The following is a 25,285-nucleotide window of genomic DNA, read 5'->3' on the forward strand; positions in this document are numbered from 1 at the left end:
CACACATTGACAACGAATTGGCAAGACATTGACAAGGACCCGATGAGGAACAAGGAACACAGGTGGGTTTAAATACACAGCGGGTAATCACAGAACGAGACACACCTGGGAACAATCAAGGGGAGGACAGGACAACGAAGAGACTCAAGGACACAGAAAACTCGAAATTAACACACAGAAAACACAGAACACAACACACTTAGGTGCATGCGTGAATGTATGTTATGCACAGAGGTGCCGCCAAGAATCTTGGGCCCCTTAACCAAAAATTAAATTGGACCCCCCCTACGCAGCTGCTGTTACAATTTCTTGAGTCTATCTGACCCATCAAAAGCATCATGATTTTTAATGCTTGCAACTACCTTGCTTTCTTTGGTTCAATACTGATACTAGCGAGACTTCCGGATGGCGGAGAAGCCAGCAACAGCATAAATTTCGAGCTCCCAGACGGTCGAGTTACCCCCCGACAAATAATTCATAAAACACTGTTTTTCAGTATTTACATGTCATGTCAGGGAGTAACAAGAGGAAGACAAGAGGAATTCAGCAAGAAAACGCGAAAGAAACTGTTGTTTTATCAAAGGAGGTCTCTGAAGATAGCAAGCTAGCAGCGGACAAAGCTATGGAAGCTATGGGAGCTAACATTCTTGCAGAGCTGAAAGAAGTTCAGACGAACCTTAAAAAACAAATCACTGACCAGTCAGGACTCATAACAAAAGAAATGTCTGAGTTTAGAAAAGAGATGGGGAAGCGGCTTGACGACATTGTTGCAGACCTGAAAGATGTAAAGAACAGAGTTGAGGAGGCTGAACAGCGAATAACCGAAGTAGAGGAATTCAACGTCAAAGACGTGCTGAGCCACACGCTCCAGCTACAAGAAGACCTAACAGACCTGGAAGCCCATTCACGTAGGAATAACATTCGTATTCATGGGGTCACAGAGGGAGAAGAAGGCGACATCTCCCTCACGGACACCACACTGGGCATACAGCACTGTCACCGGTCACTCGGACCCAAACCGCTGTCCGGCTCCAACCCCAGATCCATTGTGATACATTTTCTGGAGTATACTACAAAGGAACTAGTGCTTCGTTCTGCGTGGGGGAAGAAAGTGATACAGCTGAAAGGAAAGCGCGTGTTCTTCGATCAAGATTTCCCCAGTGATATCCTCGCTAAACGTAAAGCATTATAATCCCATCAGGAAGATCTTAAAAGAGAAGGGACTTCGCTTCCAGACCATGTACCCATCCAGACTTAGTGTGTTTTACCAGAACGGCCCTGTGATTTACAACAGTGCACAGGACGCGTCTGACGACATGAGGAAGAGGAACATGTTTGAAGCAGCGGGTAAACCAACGGAGGACGCCTCCCAGCCCAAACCGAGAGTCTTCTCCCGGGAAGGAGCGAGCGGAACCCAGCGGTGGACCCGGGAAACGCGAGTGAAACACATCCAGGAAAAACTTAGGGCCTTCAAGCGCAACGACAACACCCTGTAACCTTCTTGTGAATTCCTCTGTAAAGTACCAGTATTACGGACGACCGCAGATCTGGGAACAGACATGCTTTCTCCATGGGCGCTGCCATGATGGACAAGAGACGACAGGCAGCACCGCGAGGAGCCCCGTGGGATTCCAGGGACTCTCCTCACTACTCTGAAGGTGGAATGGTACTTCATTCTTGGAAGTCACGTATGTTATGTGTTTTGTTGTTTTGCAGACCCCCCCTTGTTCACCAGAGCACCTGGAAAATAATAGGTATTTCTTTTTTTGTATACTAATGATAGAAGTGAAACAACAATATAAGGTAATTACTCTTAATGTTAACGGCTTACATAATCCCATTAAAAGAGGCAAAGCTCTTGCAAAGATGAAACAAGAAAAGCAAGATATAATTTTTTGGCAAGAAACACATCTTTCTACTGCTGAACATGAAAAATTATGTAAAATGGGGTTTAAAAATGTGTACTTTTCTTCATATGCAAAAAGCAGCTCTAGAGGAGTAGCGATTTTATTGTCCAACAGGCTGAACTTTCAGTTCTCCTCACAAATTAAAGACAAAGAAGGACAGTATATACTGGTCAAAGGATACATAGATCATAAAGTAGTAACCTTACTGAATGTGTATAGACCACCCGGGAATAATACACGACTTATTAAGAAAATATTTGACATAAATGCAACAGAAGTATCTGGGATATTGATATGCGGGGGAGACTGGAACTTTCACTTAAATCCTTTTCTGGACTCAACCAGCAAAATTACAAAGGCTCAGACAGAAGCAATATACATTAAAAGAATGCTTAAGGAATTAGGGTTGGTGGATGTATGGAGGAACTTGCATCCTCAGGATAAAAAATACACCTTTTTTTCTTACTCTCATCAGATGCATTCAAGATTAGATTATTTCTTTATACAAAGTGCTGATAAACATAGAATAATAAACTGTGACATCGGGGTGAGAGATATATCTGATCATGCGGGGTTGTATATGACACTTCACCTGGATAATGATCGTAAAGAAACCCTGTGGAGGCTTAATAATAGTTTATTGAATGATACTAAATTTGGCAGCTTCGTAGAAAAAGAATTCAAAGACTATATGGACCACAACAACACAGAGGATATTTCTCCCTGTATCTTATGGGACGCAGCAAAGACTGTTCTGAGAGGGAAGTTAATTATGTGATCCTCCCATAAGAAAAAAAAAGAGAAATGTTTAAAAGATCTTACTATAAAATTAAAATCTTTAGAAATACAGCACATGGAAAATAACAATGACCACACCGTGCTACAAATAACAGAAACAAAACAAGCTCTAAACTGCTTATATGAAGACCAGTTAGAGAAAAAAACTAAATTTATTAAACAGAATTATTATGAAAATGGACCCAAATCAAAGAAATTTCTGGCCTGGAGAATACATAAACAACAAACTGATAGATTTATACAAAAAATTAAAAATCCAATAGATACAATGACACACTACTCTCTAAAAGACATTAAAAAATCTTTTGAATTATACTACACTCAACTATACACACAGCCTCACGCAGTGGACCTGTCCTCAGTGAGAGCATTTCTTGCCTCACTGGATTTACCATCGATAGGAACAGATCAAAATAATAGGCTAACACAACAAATAACTGAGGAGGAGATTAATAAAGCAATTTCAAAAATGAAAGGGAATAAGATGGCAGGTGAGGATGGCTACCCGGCGGAGTGGTATAGACACTTCCGAAAATTATTTACTCCTCTGCTTAAGAATTGCTTTAATCATGCACTTTCTGGAGGGGAAACACCACCATCTTGGAGAAGAGAGGTGATCTCAGTGATTCCTAAGCCAGGTAAAGATAAAACAGAATGTGGTTTATACAGACCAATATCAGTTTTAAACGTTGATTACAGGATATTTGCAACAATATTGGCTAAAAGGCTCGAATTTATAATTCCAGAAATTACAGACGCAGACCAGACCGGTTCTGTTCACAACAGACAAACCCATGACAATGTGAGACGGGCTCTTCACCTCATAGACCAAATGAAAAACACAGAATCGATAGCTGTTAGTTTAGATGCAGAAAAGGCGTTTGATTCAGTGAGTTGGGACTATCTTTATTTGGCTTTGGAAAGATTTGGCTTTAATAATCAAATTATAGGTTGCTTTCGATCTCTGTATGAGTCAACCTCTGCCAGGATTAAGGTTAATGGGGATTTATCAGATAAAATACAATTAGGAAGGGGCTGTCGCCAAGGCTGCCCCCTCAGCCCCACATTGTTTGCGCTTTTTATTGAGCCTCTAGCACAGACCATCAGAGAACACAAGGATATTATGGGTGTAGCCATTAAAGGCACAATGCACAAGATTTGCCTCTATGCCGATGATGTGCTCGTATTGCTAACTAACCCGGAAGTCAGCCTACCTAATCTTCTGTCTTTACTCAAGACATTCGGCACTTATTCAGGGTATAAATCCAATCTACAGAAAACACAGGTTCTCTCATTTAACTATCAACCGTCAGTAAAAATTCATAAAATGTCTAGGTTCAACTGGCACAATATATTTATAAAATATCTGGGAATTAAAATTCCTGTAGAGTTATCTAATCTTTTTGAATGCAACTATATCCCACTGACAGTAGAGATTAGGGCGGATCTACAACGTTGGTCTCTATTACCCATGAATCTACATAATCGAATAGATATAATGAAGATGAACCTTTTACCAAGGCTTCTTTATCTTTTTCAGGCCTTGCCTATAAAAGTACCTGACAAACAATTAGAAGACAAGCAAGTAAAGACTGAAAGAAATGCTCGAATTTTAAGATGGCCAGTTTATGATAGAGATTTTCTCCCTGCAAGAATGGATAAGAGATTTACACAGTGGTCACAAAAAGGCATAACAAGTTATTGGAAGATTACAAAGAATAATGAATTAAAAAGTTTTAAACAACTTCAAGATAACTATAACCTGGAAAAATGTTACTTTTTTAGATACCTCCAGTTAAGACACTACTACAATAAAAGTATAAAATATTTGGAGGAGGACGAGAATGGTATACTTAAAATTCTATTAGATTCGAGCAATGGAAGACCTCTCAAAAAACAATATCCAAACTATATGCATGTCTACGAACGGAGAGGAAATGTAATACAACATATATTAAGACTAAATGGGAAAAAGAAGCCAAAATAACAATAAATGAAGAGGTTTGGTTAAATATATGCAATTCTGTGATTCACACGTCAAGTTCAGGCCTGTGGAAGGAATTTTCCTGGAAATGTATGGTGCGTTTTTTTGTTACTTTTGTTATTTTTGTTTTTTCCTTGTTATCACTCAACTGCTCCTGTCAAACTAGCTGCTCTGTAATTTTTTGTTAGAGGGGGGTCTAACTGTTCAATGTATGTATGTGTGTCTCTAAAACTGCAAAAATAACAAAAATAAAGTTTAAAAAAAAATACTGATACTAGCATAATATTTACTACTAGTGAACAATGAACAATGTTCTGTTCTTGCTGGATAATTAAAAATAATAATAATAAAAATTCATTTCATTTCTACATTTCAAAAGCAAGGCTGAGGAAGAAGAGACATGCCCAATTTCACAGTTTTGGTCCCCTGAGAAGAAAAACGAAAAATGTATATATACACTGCTCGAAAATATAAAGGGAACACTTAAACAACACAACATAACTCCAAGTAAATCAAACTTCTGTGAAATCAAACTGTCCACTTAGGAAGCAACACTGATTGACAATCAATGTCACCTGCTGTTGTGCAAATGGAACTTTGTACAGAACAAAGTATTCAATGAGAATATTTCTTTCATTCAGATCTAGGATGTGTTATTTGAGTGTTCCCTTTATTTTTTTGAGCAGTATATATACAGGTCCTTCTCAAAATATTAGCATATTGTGATAAAGTTAATTATTTTCCATAATGTAATGATAAAAATTGAACATTCATATATTTTAGATTCATTGCACACTAACTGAAATATTTCAGGTCTTTTATTGTCTTAATACAGATGATTTTGGCATACAGCTCATGAAAACCCAAAATTCCTATCTCACAAAATTAGCATATCATGAAAGGGGTCTCTAAACGAGCTATGAACCTAATCATCTGAAGCAACGAATGAACTCTAAACACCTGCAAAAGATTCCTGAGGCCTTTAAAACTCCCAGCCTGGTTCATCACTCAAAACTCCAATCATGGGTAAGACTGCCGACCTGACTGCTGTCCAGAAGGCCATCATTGACACCCTCAAGCAAGAGGGTATGACACAAAGATATTTCTGAACGAATAGGCTGTTCCCAGAGTGCTGTATCAAGGCACCTCAGTGGGAAGTCTGTGGGAAGGAAAAAGTGTGGCAGAAAACGCTGCACAACGAGAAGAGGTGACCGGACCCTGAGGAAGATTGTGGAGAAGGGCCGATTCCAGACCTTGGGTCACCTGCGGAAGCAGTGGACTGAGTCTGGAGTAGAAACATCCAGAGCCACCGTGCACAGGCGTGTGCAGGAAATGGGCTACAGGTGCCGCATTCCCCAGGTCAAGCCACTTTTAAACCAGAAACAGCGGCAGAGGCGCCTGACCTGGGCTACAGAGAAGCAGCACTGCACTGTTGCTCAGTGGTCCAAAGTACTTTTTTCGGATGAAAGCAAATTTTGCATGTCATTCGGAAATCAAGGTGCCAGAGTCTGGAGGAAGACTGGGGAGAAGGAAATGCCAGATGTCCAGTGTCAAGTACCCACAGTCAGTGATGGTCTGGGGTGCCATGTCAGCTGCTGGTGTTGGTCCACTGTGTTTTATCAAGGGCAGGGTCAGTGCAGCTATCTATCAGGAGATTTTGGAGCACTTCATGCTTCCATCTGCTGAAAAGCTTTATGGAGATGAAGATTTCATTTTTCAACACGACCTGGCACCTGCTCACAGTGCTAAAATCACTGGTAAATGGTTTACTGACCATGGTATCACTGTGCTCAATTGGCCTGCCAACTCTCCTGACCTGAACCCCATAGAGAATCTGTGGGCTATTGTGAAGAGAAAGTTGAGAGACGCAAGACACAACATTCTGGATGAGCGAGTCCTCATCTTGTCCACTGTCAAGTCTGTCGTCAGTTATTTTGTTACCATTTGCTGCCAGTTTTGAACTTTTAGCCTTCCGCTCATTCTGTGCTGCCTGGACTGTGGACTTTTGTATCTCTGTCATCTTCATTAAATTCATCATTCATCCTCTATAAAACTGGGTTCGCTGCGTCTGCCTCACCACCTCTAACCGCAATTCGTGACTGAAGGACTCAACCAAAAGTGACTACGGTGAGGTACGCTAAAGAAAAAAAAACATCAACATGGAGCCTGCTCACTGGAATGAAATAAGATCCACAATTAAAGACTGTGGAGATTGTGGCAGAACCATACTTCGCCCTTAGACACCTTGGGGTTGCCATCAAGACTCCTCTTGGTGCTGGAGGGCTGGTCTGCCCATCTCTCGTCCCTGGGGTTGGTGGAGCTGCAGCAGGAGAAGGCAAAGTGGGAACGCCAGACAGCTCTAGCTGTCATGGCCTCCTAAGCCAGATATCCCATTTTTCCGCTCCACCACCCCAGCTCCAGCCTCTCCTTCATCTTCAATGCCCTTCACAGCTCGGGTCACATCTCCAGCACCCGCCACAGCTCCAGTCACCTCTCCAGCGCCCGCCATAGCTCTAGTCATGTCTCTAGCACCCGTCACGTCTCCAGTGCTCGCCACAGCTCCAGTCACGTCACCAGCACCACATCCAGCAGCTGCTGCCAGCCCGTCTTCAGCCACCGCTGCCTCCTCGCCTCCAGCCACTGTCTTCATGGTCATGGGGTTCCAGGTGGCCAGGCTGGCACCTGGCCGACAGGAGGCATGGCTGGTGGCATGGCCCGCCCCAGTAAGTGGGTTCTCTGCCACAGTAAGTGGGTTCTCCTGCCCAGTAAGTGGGCTTTCGTCACCTCCGTGTGACTCCTCATTCCCTCTTAGTGCTCCCAGTGTGCTGCCTGGACTTTGGACTTTTGTATCTCTGTCATCTTCATTAAATTCATCATTCATTCTCTACAACCTGGGTCTACTGCGTCTGCCTCACCACCTCTAACCGCAATTCGTGACAGACATTTTGGAGGGAAAATGACAAGCAGTGCTCAATTTGGACATTTAGGGGTGTAGCCTCTTAGGGGTGTATTCACTTTTGTTGCCGGTGGTTTAGACATTAATGACTGTATATAAGTTATTTTGAGGGAAGAATACATTTACACTGTTATATAAGCTCCCTGCACACAGGCTACTTTTCATTGTGTCAAAGTGTCATTTTGTCAGTGTTGTCCCATGAAAAGATATACTTAAATATATGCAGAAATGTGAGGGGTGTACTCACTTTTGTGGTACACCGTGTGTGTATATTTTATATATATATAGTACACCTATGTCGTGATATAAGTCTTAAATGTTATTCATAATCGTCTTAAAATTATCTTTGAACATCTTAAATTTAAGTCGGTGAAACCTGCAGAACCTGTCTTAGTAGTTGTACCTCTTTCTTAATTTTTTTGTTTTTTGCCCCCTCAACAAAAGATGAGAAAAAATAATATTTCTCTTTCCTCCCTTTCAAATTTCATAAAATTTGAGCATGTGTTGTTTTTTTAGCTACACCATCCGAGTTTGGCAAAGTGTGTGATGCCTACACATTTCAGTGTGCCAACGAAGTATGTGTGAGCCTGGAGTGGAAATGTGATGGCATGGACGACTGTGGGGATTATTCTGATGAAGCCAACTGTGGTGAGGAAATCGCTGCACTGCAGATCACTATCGATACAGGCAGATCCAGATTAAAAGTAATCACCCCTCCCAAACCAGCACCTACACTAACTCTCAACATTCCAGCTCACACTCCTGAGGTGCCAGGTTGCTCCCGATACTTCCAGTTTGAATGCGGAAATGGGCGCTGCATCCCTACCTGGTGGAAATGTGATGGAGAGAATGACTGTGGTGATTGGTCGGATGAGGCACAATGTACAGGTACAACTAGCTGCAGAAGAGTGTAAAACTTGAATACCTATGAATTTTCCTTTGCTTATTCACTGATTTACTTTGATTTCTTACCATCAGGGGGCGTTACTCCCCATGCTGTCACATTTGGTCCCGTCACATGTGCGCCCAACCGTTTTCAGTGTGGCTCCGGAGCCTGCATCATCAACACCTGGGTCTGCGATGGCTACGCCGACTGTCCTGATGGCACTGATGAGCTTGGATGTCCCACAGGTTGGAGTCCTCTGCTTCAGTTCAGGACGTCTTTTAGATCAGAGCGGGACCACCAAAGGACACTAACTGGAACTCGGAAAGCTGAAATAGTCATGAGAAAAAAAATTTAAGATATTTAATCTAATACACGTTTTTAATCCTAACTCCTTTACCCTAAAATCTAATCTAAGTTCCAGCCATTATTATAAAATTCAAACATTAGAAAACCTCCTATGTGATTTAAAAAGGTGTACACAAAAACTTTTAATGCTAAATATTTCTCAAAGTTATAAATATAAGTTAAGATATTTTAAGTTGTAGTTTGTAACTTTCATTAAAAAATATGTTTTTTACATATTTGTTTGAACTGTCACCAGGGTTTCCCCCAGAAAACTTGCTAAGTCCGGTGGTCAGGGCACCACCGGACTTAGCAAGGGCCGCTGCTGGGAGGAGCAGAGTGGGCCGCTGCTCCTCCCAGCAGCGGCCCACTCTGATTATGTATTAAAAGATGTTGACAGGAAATGTAAAAATATTACTGGGTTATTATAAATGTTGCAGGAAGACATTGTCAGTGAGATGCTATTTAAATCCACAACCATAGAGTCTTAGAAACAACAAATAAACAAAAAAAAAACAATTAAAATAAATATCAACTACTTGCACCTCTGATACGTCCAAATTAAGCCCGCAGCTACTTAAAGCCATCAGGCCTTCAGAACTCCATAAATGCTAACATTTTAACATAGACCACAGATATAGAAATGTAACATTTGTTCATTCAGAATAGCAGTGCTGTTAAAGAGCTGGCAAGTTTACTTTGTAGAAGTTCAAAGAACAATCTTTTTAGATTGTTTTGTTACCATAGCTGCAGTCTGATGCTGTGAGTTTAATCTTTGAGTTTGAGCTCTGTTTGTTAACAAACATATCTCAGTCAGCTACAATTATCACTGATTTCTTTTTAGGTTGGCCAATGAAACCACCTTCCCTCCCCCATATTTCTCTAAATCCATGGTGAAACGCTGTTAGTAGTGCTGATGTTCTTAGCAGCAGGAGGGCCCATACATCCAATTCTGCTCAAGGCTTCATACAAAGTTAGATTGGCCCTACATGATCAGTTAAATCCACTGCACTGCACATGTTTCTGCTGTATATAGAAAGACAAATGAGAGATTTAATCCATGTGGCTTTAGCAGCTCTTCCAGTTTTTAATAAGTGTCACACTATATCTCACCAGTATTCTGTAATCTGATTTGGACAGTAAAAGAAATGAAAAGAAACTTACTGGAGAAACCATTAGGTTCTGCAGGTGCTTTGTAAAGGTTTAAACTTTCGGTTAAAGCACAGTAAAGGTACGAATGTAGGACAGATGGTTGATGTTAGAGAAAAGTTAGCTTATTCTAAAAAGTAAACTTCTGCTTAAACTCTGACTTCTCAGTTCCTGAGCAACAAATAATCTGTCCCCATTTCGCTTTTCTTTTTTGTCTTGAAAGCACAGGAGAAGACAACCAAACAGGGAGCAGAAAAAAAGAAAGTGTTTTTTTTTGTATTAGAGACACATTTATGTCAAAGAAGCTTCATAGATTGCTAGTGTGTTGCCAAGCGACTGGGGCTGCCGTATTATGTGGTTCAGTCCTGGTTGTGCTCCCTTTGAATACAACCATGTAATCTGAAACATTCACTGCTCCTTATTCCTCTGACAGCAGCTAATAGCTCCATGGCCCCGGCCCCTCCTTTATCCCCTGGACGCTGCACTCAGCATCAGTTCCAGTGTCACCATCCCCCCCACTGCATCCAGGAGTGGCTGCGCTGTGACGGACACCCACACTGTGAGGACAGCTCAGACGAAGCCAACTGCCGTAAGTCTCTGTGAACCACATGCAGGCACTGAAATACTTCTATAGACATTTTACTGTTTGTCGCAGGGTTGCTATGCATTCTGAGACATTCAGAAATTTTCTTTGACCACTTTCCAGATCTGAAAAAGTAGAAAAGAAAGAAAACTGAATGTTTGATTTTTTTTTTTTGCCAGCTTCAGTTGGTTGAAGGACAAAAATCAAATTGGCAACAACAGAACAAAGTATAGCAATGACACATCAATGTCTACAAAATAATCAGGTATAATAAGAGATATCCGTAACATACAGTACATTTGAATGAATCCAGAAATGCTACCTTTGCCACACTCTGTTCACAGTTAAGAAGAATGTAAATTAAAACATTTCAGATGGGTACTTTGTCCAGGAAAAAGAGGACAGGTACTCTAGCACCACCTGCTGTTTATCTGAATACACTTTTGATTTTATAGTCAGTTGATATTCTTTAGCCGTGTCCGAATTCAGAGGCAGCATCCTTCAAAGGTCGGATTTGTAGGTCATCATGGTGAGGCGACAAGGCCTGTTCGAATTCGAAGACTCCTCCAAATGTGGCCAACATATGCGTCCTCCCCCAGATTTGAAGGATGGGTCTAGTGCTGGCAAACCAGGCGTTCAGGCAATGGCAGTGAAGAGCGGCAAATTATTTTACTATATTACACTTTAAGCGACTCAATATGATTTTCTACATAGTGTTTAGGCAAGAATGTAGCGTTGTAAGTCTCAGATATCTGCTCGGTTCATCAGTACATTGCCTAATCACAATATTACTCCAACATTTTTGGAGATGTCTGCTCCCACTGCATTAAACACTGATATTATTCAGTCAGATCATATCTGGTTGTAAAATATTTGGTTAACTAAGGTATTACTGAACAAATTGGTTTGACTCATTATAGTTAAGCCTTCAAACATAGTAGCTTTATTTAAGTCCTAGTTGGAGAGTATTACATTTGTAAATCAATAATTTGCTTATATTTATTCCTTGTAGAACTGTGCTATACATTGAACATGTTAGAAACAAAAAATATATATATATATATATGTTTTTAGAGGTGTGCCAATCAATCGTCCACCGATCATAATCGGCTGATTTCCGTGAAAAAGTGTAGGATCGGTGATAGCGATCACTCTCTCTTGTTGCCGATCACCAAAATCAATCACATTTATCTCACTTCGCAGCCTGTGTGTGCAGCTGATCTCCTCTTTCCTTCACACTCCGCAAGCATGCGGCATCAAATCCTGTCGTGTGGAACTATAACACTCTGAGAGTGAATGGAGACGTTTGCGTGTTGTGGCGGAAAATTACCTTGGGGTGAAGCACGTCAAAATGCATCAACACAACAAATCTAATATGGCATTTTAAAAACAAGCACTTTACGGAGTTTGGCTACATCGAAGCTCACTTCAGGAAAAAAAGGACATCCGGAGCGGCCATATAGCAGGTAAATCTGCGCACAACTACCAACTCTCACCCGAATTAGCATCACGGTCAGAAAGCTAAACAAATAATCCGATAAATAATTCAAGTCTTTGAGCTGGCGGTGTAAGATCCTGGGTTCTGCTCATGCTCTTGGACCGCCGCTATGCGCTACTGGTAGTAATATTTCACAGACGTAGCGATGCTCAACCTCCACTAGACAGTGAGCTTTCACACCGAACATCTGCTTAAAGCTACAGCATGTAATTTAAAAAAAAAAAGATTTTAGATATGTATTAAAATATGTCTAAATTAAGTGAATTTATCGCCAGATAATTTTTCCATTTTGCCAGATAACATACTATCATTTATACCTAAACCGAAAAATTAACAGGCAATTACTAACCAAAGAACACATTTTAAATAACAAATTAAACAAAAACTGTAATTATAAATAAACTAGAAAATAAGCAAAAAATAAAAATAAACTAAATAATCTAAATTCTAAGATTTAACTGAAAATTGAGAAGTAGCTCCTATACTCCAGCCCCTAATTGTGCATTAAATCACAATTACATCTAAAGGATCTATTCTATCAACCTCAATAATATCCTATATTAATGCAAAGACATTAAGGAATTCTTCTTTGTTCTTCATTTTCATGATGATGAACCTGCAAGAGAATAGAAGGAATAGGAATGTCTTTAGTCTGCAGATGCCTCCAGGAGCAGACAGAGCTTTGTCACTGGCCTCTCCACCACACTGGTTTTGGTCTGAAGTTGCACTGAACGAACCAGGCCTCCTGCATCAGCTTTGACTGCTAGGACTTTCCCCATCTGCCAACATCCTCTGGGTGCAGTAGCATCTGCAATCAAGACAATGTCTCCAGGAGAGAGGTTTCCTTTCCATCTCATCCACTTTTGTCTTTCCTGCATTAAGGGCAGATACTCTGAAATCCATCTTTTCCAAAATAGTTCAGCCATATTCTGTACTTTCTTCCATCTGCGGCTGAGGTACAGGACTTGTTTCTGAAACAGTCCAGATGGCAGAACATGTTTGCTCTTTAACATCAGGATGTGATTTTGTGTGAGGGCTTCTAAATCATTTGTTGATGGGTCTGTCTTTCAAAATGGCTTCAGCCTCACAGAAAACAGTTTGCAACGTTTCATCATCCACAACCTGCTGTTTTAAAACTGAGGTGAGTACTCTCCTGACTGAACGAATCAAGCACTCCCAGATGACACCTTGATGTGAAGCTGCAGGTATATTGAAATGCCAGTTTATGCCATCCTGGACTAGAGCCTTTTGGATTTTATTCTGGTTTAAGGCAGCCAGACTTTCTTTTAGCTCTCTATTGGCTCCCACAAAATTTGTGCCATTATCTGGCACACATTTTGCCAGATAATGGAAGAGACTGGACCACACCTGCAGATGAATCTTCTGATTGCATTAATACAAGAAGTGGCATCCAGAACACAAATCACTTTCAAATGAACAGCACAATCAACTCCAACATCTGTGAATGGAGGTTGTCTGGTGGTACCTTTTCCTCAGCCATTTTTATTCTAGAAGTTTTCCTCCATTTCTTCTGCAGTTAACACAGTCAGACAAGATCTTTCTGGCAGCAGAGTTTGCACTGACTATTCAGCATCTTTGATGCAGTCTGGACAACATGTGGTTTCTTTCTGCTGGACCAAGCAGATGGTAAATGCAACACAGAATTAATGTTGTCACATGCATGACTTTACACAGGACAACTGGATGTCCAGCCCCAGATGGCACAGCAGCTCCTCCAAGATGTCCACCCACTCTGAGGACTCTATTATCAACCACTGGACCAAGTCCGAACAGCTGGCCGTCTTCTGAGATGGCCCCATCAGCTCTGAGTGAGCTGATCTCTGGTCCAAACCTGTGATGTTGTTCAAATTGAATAGCTTGAACAGCTTTAGATGGGCATCCTCTTCTTCTTCCAAATGCTCCTGCAAGCTGTTCTGGTCATCTGCTTGACTCAACGTTGTAGAGACCGGAGGTTTCTGGAGAATCTCCTCAGCCAGCAACTGCTGTCCATCTTGGAGCTGGGAGGAAAAGCTGGTAGCATCTTTTCCCAGGTTGATGTTCTTGCCCTCTGTTTCATTGCAGATGTATTTTAGGACTGTGATCCGGTTCTTGGCAAACTTTCGTTTCAGGCTCTGAAGACGTTGTTCTGCAATACAACGGTTAATAGGCGAGATGGAATTTTCAGATTTGAAAGGCAAATCAATACAATAATATCCATTTTTTAAATTGTGCTGAATTGTTCATGATATTTATAAACTTGACATCTTCTCTGGACATTTCAATCTGCTCTTGGGATGTTTTTTCAATGAAATTGATTGTATTGTTCAGTCAACATTGTTTCCAGATGTTTAACCGAAATCCTGTTTACAGTGAAAGAATGGCAGTCTGTTTTGTTCCTTTCACTCCTGAATGGACCATTGATGACCCATCCAACTCGGGTCCAAACTGCATATGGGCATTGCTCCTGACTGTTGATCACCTCCCATGGCTCCATTACTTTAGGTGAATCTGTGCCAATGAGCAGATCTACATGATCATATATGTTGTGGAGCTTGATGCTTTGCAGGTATGGCCATTTGTCAATGTCCTTCTGTTGTGGAACATTTCGCTTTGAAACAGGCATTAGTTTCTGTGTCATGACATCTGGAAGGTCAATGAAATAATTTTTATCAAGTGCTGCTACTTGAAGTCCAGAGATTATGTTTGTACTCACAACATCTTTATGTCCCATTGTTTGCAGCTGGATACTTGTTCTTTTACCTTTCAGTGTCAGCTTCCGGGCCAAATGTTCAGTACAGAACGTTCCTGTGCTGCCCGGGTCCAAAAATGCATACGTCTGCACAGTGGTGTTGGTTTTTGGACTCCTGACTTGAACTGCAACGATAGAAAGGTTTGAGTTATCTTCATCACAGACCCTGACATGACCATAGGTCTGAGTCATTGTGGAGGTGGTACTCAGAGGATTCTGTGGATGTCTGGAGAAAACTCTTGTGCTCTCCTTGTCAATGTGCAAGACACTGGGATGCTGCTGGTGACAAACAGAACAGACCAAGCGACCTCTGCATTCTCTGCTTATGTGTCCAAGCTTTAAGCAGCCAAAACACATTCCTCTTTCCTTAATAAAGTTTACTTTATCTTTATGTCGCTTGTCTTTTAACTTAAAGCATTTGTCAACTGTATGATTATTTAGGAGACAATACAAACAGCTGTGGCTATTTGAGGACTTTTATCTCCAGATGGACATTCAAGAACATTTGTAGCAAAGCTACTCCCCCTTTTCTTCTGTTTGGTAAAGCTGCTATTGGAGTTGAGCTGTTGAAGGTCCTTGATGTTGCCAAACAGTGGATCAGATGCAACTTTAATTTGTTTTTCAATAAAAACAAGATCGGTGAATAATGCCCTCTGACCCCTGTTTTCCTGAAGGTCACAGGCCACATTTCTCCAGCTCTCTCTTATTTTATAGGGAAGCTTTAGTATTATGCTACTCATTATTGACGGCAAGTCCAGTTCTTTCATATGAGTGATGTATTCTGTTAAATTTGAACATCCCTTAAAACAGAGAAAATGCTTGCAGTGATTTAATGTCCTCATTTTTAATAGCTGGCCAGTTGCTAATTTTATCCATATAGGCCTGTGCAATTTTATATTAATTTCCAAAATTTTCAGAAAGAAGACCTTTAGCTTTAAGGTAGCCCAGTTCTGATGGTAAATGCTGGCAACTAAGCACAAGGTCTCTAGATTGCCCCCTTGTGTATTGTTCTAAAAAGTCCAAACAGTCATTTAAATTGGACGTTTTGGCCTCCACGCCGTTCTCAAATGCTCTTATAAATGATCTATATTGAAGAGTATCGCAGTCGAAAACAGGAATGTTTCTTGGTGGCAAGACAGCGCTTTGGTTTTGTTGAACCAACATGTCAGTGATGTCATTTTGCCGCTGCATGATGTCAATAATACTGGTTTGTTGATCCATTTGTTGATCTGGTTACTGTTGCATACTTGTGTTCGGACTTTGAACAGTTAATTGAGCACAGATACTTTGTGGCTTATCAACGCTTTAGCCGAACAATTGGTTGCTCAGAGCTGGCAGAGGACATTTTAACATCATCCATATTTTTCTCTGGAACAAACACATCGGCACAGGGGTCAAGTTTTAGTACCGAATTGGTGTTGCGCTTTTCAATACAGTATACGAGTTCATGCCATCATAACATTTTGCGCCGTACTGTGAATTTATTTCCAACACATGAAGTTTTGCTTTAGCAGCCGCTAACTCCGTCTCAAGTTCAAATTGCTCTTTTTCTTGTATTAGCTTTTCCTCCAGCGCTTCTAGCTGATGTTTCTTTTTGAGTCCATTAGCGCCGCTTCATCAGCGCCGCTTTCTCGGCCTCTGCTTTAATTCAAGCCAATGAAGTGGAGGAGACACAGGACACCTGAGTGCCTGATTTTGACTTTACAGAGCGCACGTTGGAAGTGCTGTCTTCAGGATTTATTACATCAACATAATTTTTGACTTGGTCATAATCATCTGCATTTGGTTGCACAAAAGACTTACCCAGTTCACATAACCAGCCCCTGACAAGCTCAGTAAACTCGTGGTAAGTTCTTATTTTATTTTTAAAATGTTCATTTTGTTTCATGAGTTCATCAGAGGGGAGTGGCAAACTTGTCAAGTTTTTATGAGATACCTCTGCATTCTGAGAACACTGAATAAATGTAGCAAGAAGAGAATTCACTGAGTCAACTTTATAATTTGACTCCATCAAAACATTTAAATCTTCCATTATTCGTCTTACTTGCTTCAATTTAGCATTTCTTTTATCTTGGCACGTTTTTATATAGGACATCAAGCCTTTCTCAATCAGTTTAATACTTCGACTGGAAGAAACCTCTAAATCACTCTTGGCCAATTATGCTTTCATTACATCAGACATTTTAGCAAAACACTTTGAACTGCTTGTAGCTTTCTTGTTGCTGTCTTTTACTTCCTTTTTCTTTTAAACCCACTGGCTGTGCGTAAAGGTGCAGCGCTTTAACCCAGTCTTTTATTCATCTTCATTTGACGAACTTGTACTGTAACGTTGATCGCTATCATCAAACTCCTCTCGTTTGGCCGTTTTCCTTTACAGCAATAGCAATTGTTGTACATTCAGCTGTCTTTGAAGAAAGACGTGAGCATTTGTAGCTTGTAGGTGAGGCACTTTCATGGTGTGACGGTGCGGTGAGAGGTTGGAGAAGGAGTTAGCAATGGTGGTTATCCACTCTAACCCAAAACATCAGGACGCACTTGAAGTATTCCACACTTTCACTTTATTTCACTTTGTCCATGTAAAGCCAGATCTCCATGGTACTAAACATTATAGCCTCATACACAAGAAAAGTAATGATGGTTTACCACTCTGCACCTCATCATCACCGATGATCTCCTTTACAACAACGTGGAAGACGAGTTCTCACTCTGTACAATAGTACAACAAAGGAAAAAGGGAATAGGCGCCCCCTTGTGGTGATACCTATTCATCTCTGGGAACCAAGCAGTATAATGACTGTTACAATGGCTTGTGGGCACGGCCGTTTCCGCTATCAAAGAACAAAGGAGATGGTTCCTCCAAACTCTTTGCAGCCATCCGCGCATCAACAGACTTGAGATCGTCGATTTAAACTCCAAGTTCGGCTTTTTTACTTGTTGTTGTTGATTCAAAAAGCCAAGAGTCAGGTTTTTTACTTGATGTCGTTCCAAAAATGCCAAGGTCCAGGTTTTTTACTAGTTGTCGTTGTTTCAAAAATCCAAGGTCTGGTTTTTTACTTGATGTAGTGACTATTTGTCCAAAACTCAAATAAAAAAATCAAAAAACTTAAGACTTAAATGTGATCAAAGCAAAAGGTGAATTTAATTCAAATAGTCACCTGATGCACCGTGGGTTCTGGCTTATGCAGTCCAAAAAGATAAAAAAAAAGTCAAAATTCAGTTAGAGGGTTGTTTTGTCAATGTCAAATTTATTTATATAGCACTTTAAAAACAGGCATAAAACTGCACCAAAGTGCTGTACAAGAATGACAATAACACACATGAATAAAAACAGAGTATCAAAACACTAGTTCAATTAAATGCCAAGGAATAAAAATGAGTTTCAAGAAGCGATTTAAAATGATCCAGGCTGTGGGCAGATCTAACTTGGAAAGGTAGATTGTTCCATAGAAGAGGAGCAACAACAGAAAAAGCCCGATCTCCTTTCCTCTTAAGTGGGTTTTATTCCGTATTCAGGGAAACAAGTCACAGGCTTCACAGGATTCTGCTGCTTCTCCTGCTCTGATTCCTGTACCTGTTCTCTGACTGATTAACTGACAGACTGACAACTGATGACTGATTGGATAGACTGGCTGACTGGTAAAAAACCATCTGACCACCCACGTGCATAATGAGCTACTTAAAATCTATATATTTATACTGTGAAACAAACTGAAATTAATTAACTAATTAAGTGAATTACTAACCAAAGAACATCTTTTAAATAACAAATTAAACAAAAATTCTAATTATAAATCAACTAGAAAATGAGCAAAAAATAAAAATAAACTAAATAATCTAAATTCTAAGATTTAACTGAAAATGGAAAAATTGCTCCTACACTTAGGCTCAGTTTTTTTTCTTCACCACTCTGTGCTTCACGCTGTCACGGTTGCTAGGCAACATGTGTTACACTGAGGTGCAGGCTAGACCTGTCCAAATTCACAGCTTTTTCTTTCTGTCATCATTCACGGCCTCAACGGAGCCGTCCTATGTAAACTGGGTGCTTTGAAGGATGCAGGCTACCAACTTCAATAACTCGCTGGACTCGACTACACCAAAATGGATGATGACCCAAATGATGAAGACTTCGCTCCACTAAAGAACCAGTCCACAAAAAGGCCATTAAAAAGAATGAAAACAGACCAAGAGGAATCATCCTTCAGTTCTCTTCCCGAACGTATAGGGATAGCATATGGAAAGCCGTGAAAAACAACATCTTTTTGAAGGCACTTCGGCCAGTGATCGAGGCAATGAGAAAAGATGGACCATTGCTTACGACGTTCATGCCCGAGCCAATGTGAGCAGTAAAGAGGTTGGCCACCATGGGTAACTGATATGGGCAGGAGAGACTAGGCAGTCGGCGCTGCTCCTCTACTAACATCTAGAAGAAGATGAGGATTTCTTGTGCTCTGGAATCTGACACTTTAAATCCACATTCTATTTAGGGAATTTTGTTCATGAAAACTATAGGTATATGTTCATACTCATTTGGCAGCTCAGTTAAATTTAAGAATGCTGCAGTTTACTTGCTCTATCAAAATGTTCTTAACATATATTTTTTCTGTTTTATCTGTAAATACTGTAGGTGCATAGTTTGAAAGCAGCACAGCACATACGTACATGCACAAAACTTGCATACATTTTTCATAAATCTGTCTTTATCTACAGGTTCGTTGCATGCTAGGTTAAAAAAATGCCACAAAATTAAAAGATTTATTTCCTTTTTCCAAGCAACTATATACAGACCTTTTTTTCTTACAAGAATCACATTGGAATAGTGATTGAAGTTGCTCAAGGTGAATATTTGTTCCTCAAATGTTCACACTGTTATAAAACTTTGCACAAAGAATTTTATGCTCAGCTGTAAAAACGCTGAGTTTCATATTGTCTGCCAGCTCTGATTTTATTTAGCTGGAGATTCCTCATACCATAATAACTCATCTTACTTCTTCACTCATCTTGATATTTAAAGATGCATTTTTTTTATATTATTATTTTTGTCTTCAGCATCCCTTTAACACCACACCTGAGACGTGATTTTGCCCACAAATCCCTTCAGTTATGAAACATGTTGTGTTTGTGAGTGAGAATGGGTGAATGTGACTCTTGTGTAAAGAGCGTTGAGTGGTCCAAATGGTTGGAAAAGCGCTATATAAGTTCAGTCCATATACCATTTACTATTTGTTTTGAGTCATCAGAAGCAGATAGGGTACTAACAAGAGTCTAATGTAGGAGCTGTGTTTGTGTTTAGCCACATGGCAGTCTCTGCTCTGCACCAACGGGACTCGCTGTTCTGATGGTGAGCTTTGCGTGTTGGATAGCGAGCGCTGTGACGGCTACCTGGACTGTTCAGACCACAGCGACGAAGAAAACTGCACCAGTAGGTTTTTGATTTTTTTATCCTGCAAGGTTATTATTGTTTCCTGGAACTAACAAAATAACAAAAACTGAAAAATAGAGAAAACTGTTTTGTTAGCTGACATGAATAAAATTGGTAATTAATGGGGAAAAATTATAACCAGCTGGAACTATATTGTGCATTAATAAACCTAACTAAAACATGCTGAAGTTATGTATAATATCCTTCGTTTTTGTGTTCATAAATCTATTAGCTTTTTGAACTGATGTCAAATAAATCTTTTATTTGACATTTTATTCCAGACACAAGCAGGTTGTCAGAGTACGCCATACTCCTACTGGGAGGAGTCAGTCCGTAAAATAACAGCAAAGGTTGGGAGAAAACACCAGAGTCACTCGTTGTTCAATAAGAATTAAATACAGTTTTTGAAAATGGTTTCTTCTGTTTAGTATTCTGATTGATGTGTACATGATAACAATGCAATGCTTCACCTTTTTGAGTTCTGCACCTAAAAATTAACCAAGTGTGAAAAACTAATTAAAAACAATTATTTCACTAATAAAAACTAGCCAACACATTCTAAGTACTATGAATTACTGCATGAATTACAACTAACTGAATTAAACAAATAAAAAGTCACAACAAAATAAAACTAAGATATAATAAAAAAACCCAAAGCTATCATAACCTGGCTATCCTGGAGAATTTGGTCAGAATAGGGTGATTCTAGGTGCCTTAAATAGTCTAGTGCTGCTTCCTGCTGGTTGCATTTGTGGATTACACAGTTCCAATTTCTTCCCTTGATCTCCCAGTGGACACACTTGCCTACAAAGTCCAGAACCTCCAGTGGACCCCAGACTTCTCTGGCGCCATCACTCTGATCTGGTCCCGTCCCAAGAACCTCCCCTCGAACTCCTGCTACTTCCTTGTACACTACAGGTGAGCTTGGTGGACCGTTACCATCTGACATCTGTGCTGCTCAGCTTAGCCCCAATCAGATGTTTGATTTTGTGTTCAGGCTGGTGGGAATGCAGGAGTGGACCAATATGGACACCCACAGCAACAAAACCAGCTACAAACTGGCTGTGCTGAAACCAGACACCACCTACCAGGTGAAGGTTCTCACTCAGTGCCTAAACAAGCTGCACAAGACCAATGAGGCCATCACCATCAGGACGCCCGAGGGATGTGAGTGTCTCATGACCTGCCTTCATTTTAAGTCAAGTCAAAGTTTATTTTTATAGCATATTTACAGCAGCCTCAGCTGACCAAAGTGCTTAACAAACAGTGAAGTTAGTAACGCGTTAATCAAACCACTTTTTTCAGTAACAAGTAATCCAATGCATCACTATTTCAAATCCAGTAATCAGATTAAAGTTACTTATCCAAATCACTGTGCGTTACTATTTTCTTTTGTAATTGGGCCCTTGTAGCGAAGCGCTGCGAAGGCCTATTGTATTGTCTTATTATTATTTTTCCGCAAAAAGATACAGCTTTTTTGAGGCTTTAACATACTCAAAAACTCACCAAACTTCACTCAAAATTGTCCCCCCACTAAAATGTTTTAATTCTAGTGGAATCGCAAGTGGGGGTGGAAAAACTGCTCTACAGCGCACCCTAATCCTAAGAATTAGGGCGACCACCCAAAAAGTGTACATTTGGGAGAAAAAATGCCCCTTTTTGAAAAATCCTGGAGGGCTAACCATAGGTCATGGGGTCACGGGACATGGCTCTAAAAATAGGGTGATCCCTCGTCACCCTAATGACCCAACCTAGCGATTTTTAAGACCCCCAGTCTTCCCGTGAGAGACCCCCAAAGGGGTCAAAGTTTACTGAAAAATCGCTTTTAGGCGCTCCCAAATGGCAACATTTGCTGTAATACCATTGACTGCCACCAGATGGCATCTTGCCATTTGGATATCTTTCTCAACTGCAATTTGCCACTTGGGTATTATTATCCATGGCACTTGCCAAATGGGTATAATTCACAATGGCACTTGCCACATGGTTATCATTCTCCATGGCACTTGCAATATGGGTATTATTATCAATGGCACTTTGCCACCTGGGTATCATTCTCAATATAAGTGACACTTTGTCATATATCACTCAATGGCACTTGCCATATGGGTATCATACAGGAGTACTCCCAAATGGCAGGTCTGTAATTGGAGCCTTATCAGAGTCTTATCGGAGATAGGACAAACTGTAGGTCGTAGAAATCTGAAATGTGGTAGTTAGGTAGATCTCCCCAAATCAAGGAAAAAAGTCTCTTGAAGGTACCCCTAAAAAGTACATGGAGGTGACCATTTTGGGTCAAAGGGTGAATTTTGGCCATTTTTCACTTTTACTTATGTCGAATTTTAACAAACTCCTCCTATGGATTTTGAGCTGTCACTGTTCACAACAAACACAATATCACAAAGACAATTAGAAAATACCAAAAACTAATAACATGAATAAAAACCAAAACAATACTTAATTTCAGCTGTAGATATTTTCTCTTTATCTGGTGTTGAAGGCTAGAGAGAATAGATATGTTTTCAGTCTGGACTTTTAGACCTATTGACTGAGAGGGCTTAACAGGGAAGGAGACTGCACCACAGAGAAGACTCTGTCCTTTTTAGTTTTTAGCCTGGCTTTAGGGACACCTACTAAAGGATGGTCAGTTGAACTTGGGGCTCTGGGTGGAGTGTAGGATAAGAGTAGGGCTTCTTAAGTAAGAAGAACCCATAGAGTTTAGACACTTAACAACAATCAATAAAACCTTAAATTTTACCCGAAAAACGACAGGGAGCCAGTGAAGGTTGCGCCAAACCGAGAAGGCATACTGTCCCAGAGTTACAGAAAAACTCCTGTTTAGGTGCTTTTCCACTATACTGCCTCTAACTCATTTGGTCCTGGTCTGCCGCAGATTCGTTTTCCATTGACAAATCCAGTGCAACTTTGGCTGACTGTTTTTGGTACCTACTTTAGGAGAGGAACTAGCAGAACTGAGTCAGGTACGGCACAGAAACGATTTGATTGACAGCTGACCTCATTCGTTGATTGGCTTGTGATTTACTGTATGTCACTGAAAACTGCAAACATTAAAGTTAAGCTGTGGCCTGCTGACATGATGTCTGCTATCAAAGAGCTGCTCAGTACGGAGAATCAGTTATGAATTTAATCAGGATCAACGCCTGGAACACATGCTGTAAGTTTTCCAGCAGAATGGACAAGACTTAGCAGCTCTGCTTATTGCAGTTAGTCGCTTTGAAGATCAGACAGCAGTGAAGAAGAGAGTGAAACAGTGAAGCTGTGGTCAGCTTTCTGACTTGGCTACAGTTTTACACAGACAGTGTGAAACACCAGAACTACATAATATTAGCTTGTGATATGGATTTTATTTTTCCTTTGGATAAAAAAAAAAAAAGTTCATGCGTGACTGTTTTTCTCTTTTGATTACATTACCTAAATCCAAAAGATTGCACATTTAAGATAATAAAGTGCCAGAATGTAATTATATTTATTCGTACCCCAAAATAATCAGCTGATTTGAGTCTTTATGTTTGAGCCAGAAATGAAATATCTGGGTTTATTTGAGTCAATTCCTGAGTGTTACTGCAAACATAAGGGGAGAGTTAACCACAGTTACGGCACACTCATGTCCCACCCACCATAGTGAGAAAGAGACTGTATGATGGAAAAGTTCACTACCTGGGGTAGAACTGGACCGTACATTAAATGGTTAATGTGCGACTTGCCAGTGGAAAAGAACGGGAACCAATTTAAAGATAATTTAAAACTTTTGAAAGGGCAGTTTCAATGCTGTGCCACAATTTTAAATCAGTCTGAAATTTTTCACCAGTTTTGTCAAGGTCAAGATAAGTCTGCAGTTGAACATAAGCAACTTTCTCAAAACTTTAGACATAAATGGTCATTTAGAAATAGGTCTGAAGTTAGACAACACATTTGAATCCAGGGGGTAACTTTTCTAGCAAGTGGTACAAATATTCATACACAGCCTGACATACAGTACGTGATCAAAACAGTTCAAATACACTGGGGCTACTGCAGAATACAGTGAGGAAAATAAGTATTTGAACACTGTGCAACTTTGCAAGTTCTCCCACAATCATGGAGGGGTTTGAAATTTTCATCTTAGTATCATCTTACATAATCATTTCAAACCCCTTACAGGCACTTAAAGCAGCTGGCTTTGAGTCTCTTTCACTAACAGCAGTTCTACCAAAAGTGGTAGAACCTGAGTGTTCTACCTGAGTGGCATCTTGATATTGTGTATTCACTGATTAGAAAATTTGATTTTGATGTTTCTGATCAGCCAGTCCTTCATTTAACTTAAAAATGTCTCAATTCCAGTCACCAGCCAATTTCACTGTGAATGTCCAACACTTTTCTGTCTCCTGATGACTGTATATGTGTTTGTGTGTTAATGTGGGTCAGTTCCTGACCCGCCCAGGAACCTGCAGCTGACTTGTGACAGTAATGAGGATGGTACAGTGAAGGTTTCCTGGAGCCCCCCTGACAACAGGCATGGTCTTATCAGAGAGTACATTGTAAGTGGTTCTCAGTCACACTGTTTCAATTTGTCCAGTTTTCTTTTTTTTTTTTTAATTTTGAAAATATTGAAGATGGTAATCAATGACATTTTATGCATAGTTGTTGGGTTATTCCTTTTATATAGAAATCATTTTATGTGTTATGTGTCGAAAGACCCTCAAAAGGACGAAGCTGAAGTTGGTTTCGATTGCAGCTTCCGATTCGGGAAATAGCTAAAGGACGATTACACCTCATTTTTCACTTCCTATAGACTTTTCAAACCTGGGTAGAATTATTCTCAACTAATAGCAGAGTATTTAAAGCATGTATGGGATTTGTGAAACTTTTATCTGATTTGTGAAACTACAATAATGGGCGATTTAACACTTGTTATGCATCTGGTCCATGTGAGAACTGAACTTCTCTGAAATGTACGCTATTTTGATCTTATATCAATTTACTGTTAGTTTTCTGTTTTCTTTCTTTTTTATCT

General features: G+C 40.2%; 1 protein-coding gene across 3 annotated transcripts in view; it reads left to right on the plus strand.

Annotated features, from left to right (window-relative positions):
• sorl1 (sortilin related receptor 1) overlaps positions 1-25,285 on the plus strand; it is a 194,641-nt gene that overhangs the window by 124,247 nt on the left and 45,109 nt on the right. For 2 of the 3 annotated variants that reach the window (XR_002754350.1, XM_023351415.1), the window contains exons 29-36: positions 8,162-8,293; positions 8,399-8,533; positions 8,624-8,776; positions 10,456-10,611; positions 20,143-20,271; positions 21,063-21,189; positions 21,269-21,438; positions 24,697-24,809. Coding sequence is in view for 2 of the 3 variants with exons in the window: in XM_023351415.1 (XP_023207183.1) it covers positions 8,162-8,293; positions 8,399-8,533; positions 8,624-8,776; positions 10,456-10,611; positions 20,143-20,271; positions 21,063-21,189; positions 21,269-21,438; positions 24,697-24,809 (1,115 nt within the window). In the remaining variant the exon portion in view is untranslated. The remainder of the gene's footprint in view (positions 1-8,161; positions 8,294-8,398; positions 8,534-8,623; positions 8,777-10,455; positions 10,612-20,142; positions 20,272-21,062; positions 21,190-21,268; positions 21,439-24,696; positions 24,810-25,285) is intronic. The other variant, XM_023351416.1, reaches the window with a different exon arrangement.

Source organism: Xiphophorus maculatus, chromosome 18 (genome assembly GCF_002775205.1).
Source record: "Xiphophorus maculatus strain JP 163 A chromosome 18, X_maculatus-5.0-male, whole genome shotgun sequence".
Classification (NCBI taxonomy): domain Eukaryota; kingdom Metazoa; phylum Chordata; class Actinopteri; order Cyprinodontiformes; family Poeciliidae; genus Xiphophorus; species Xiphophorus maculatus.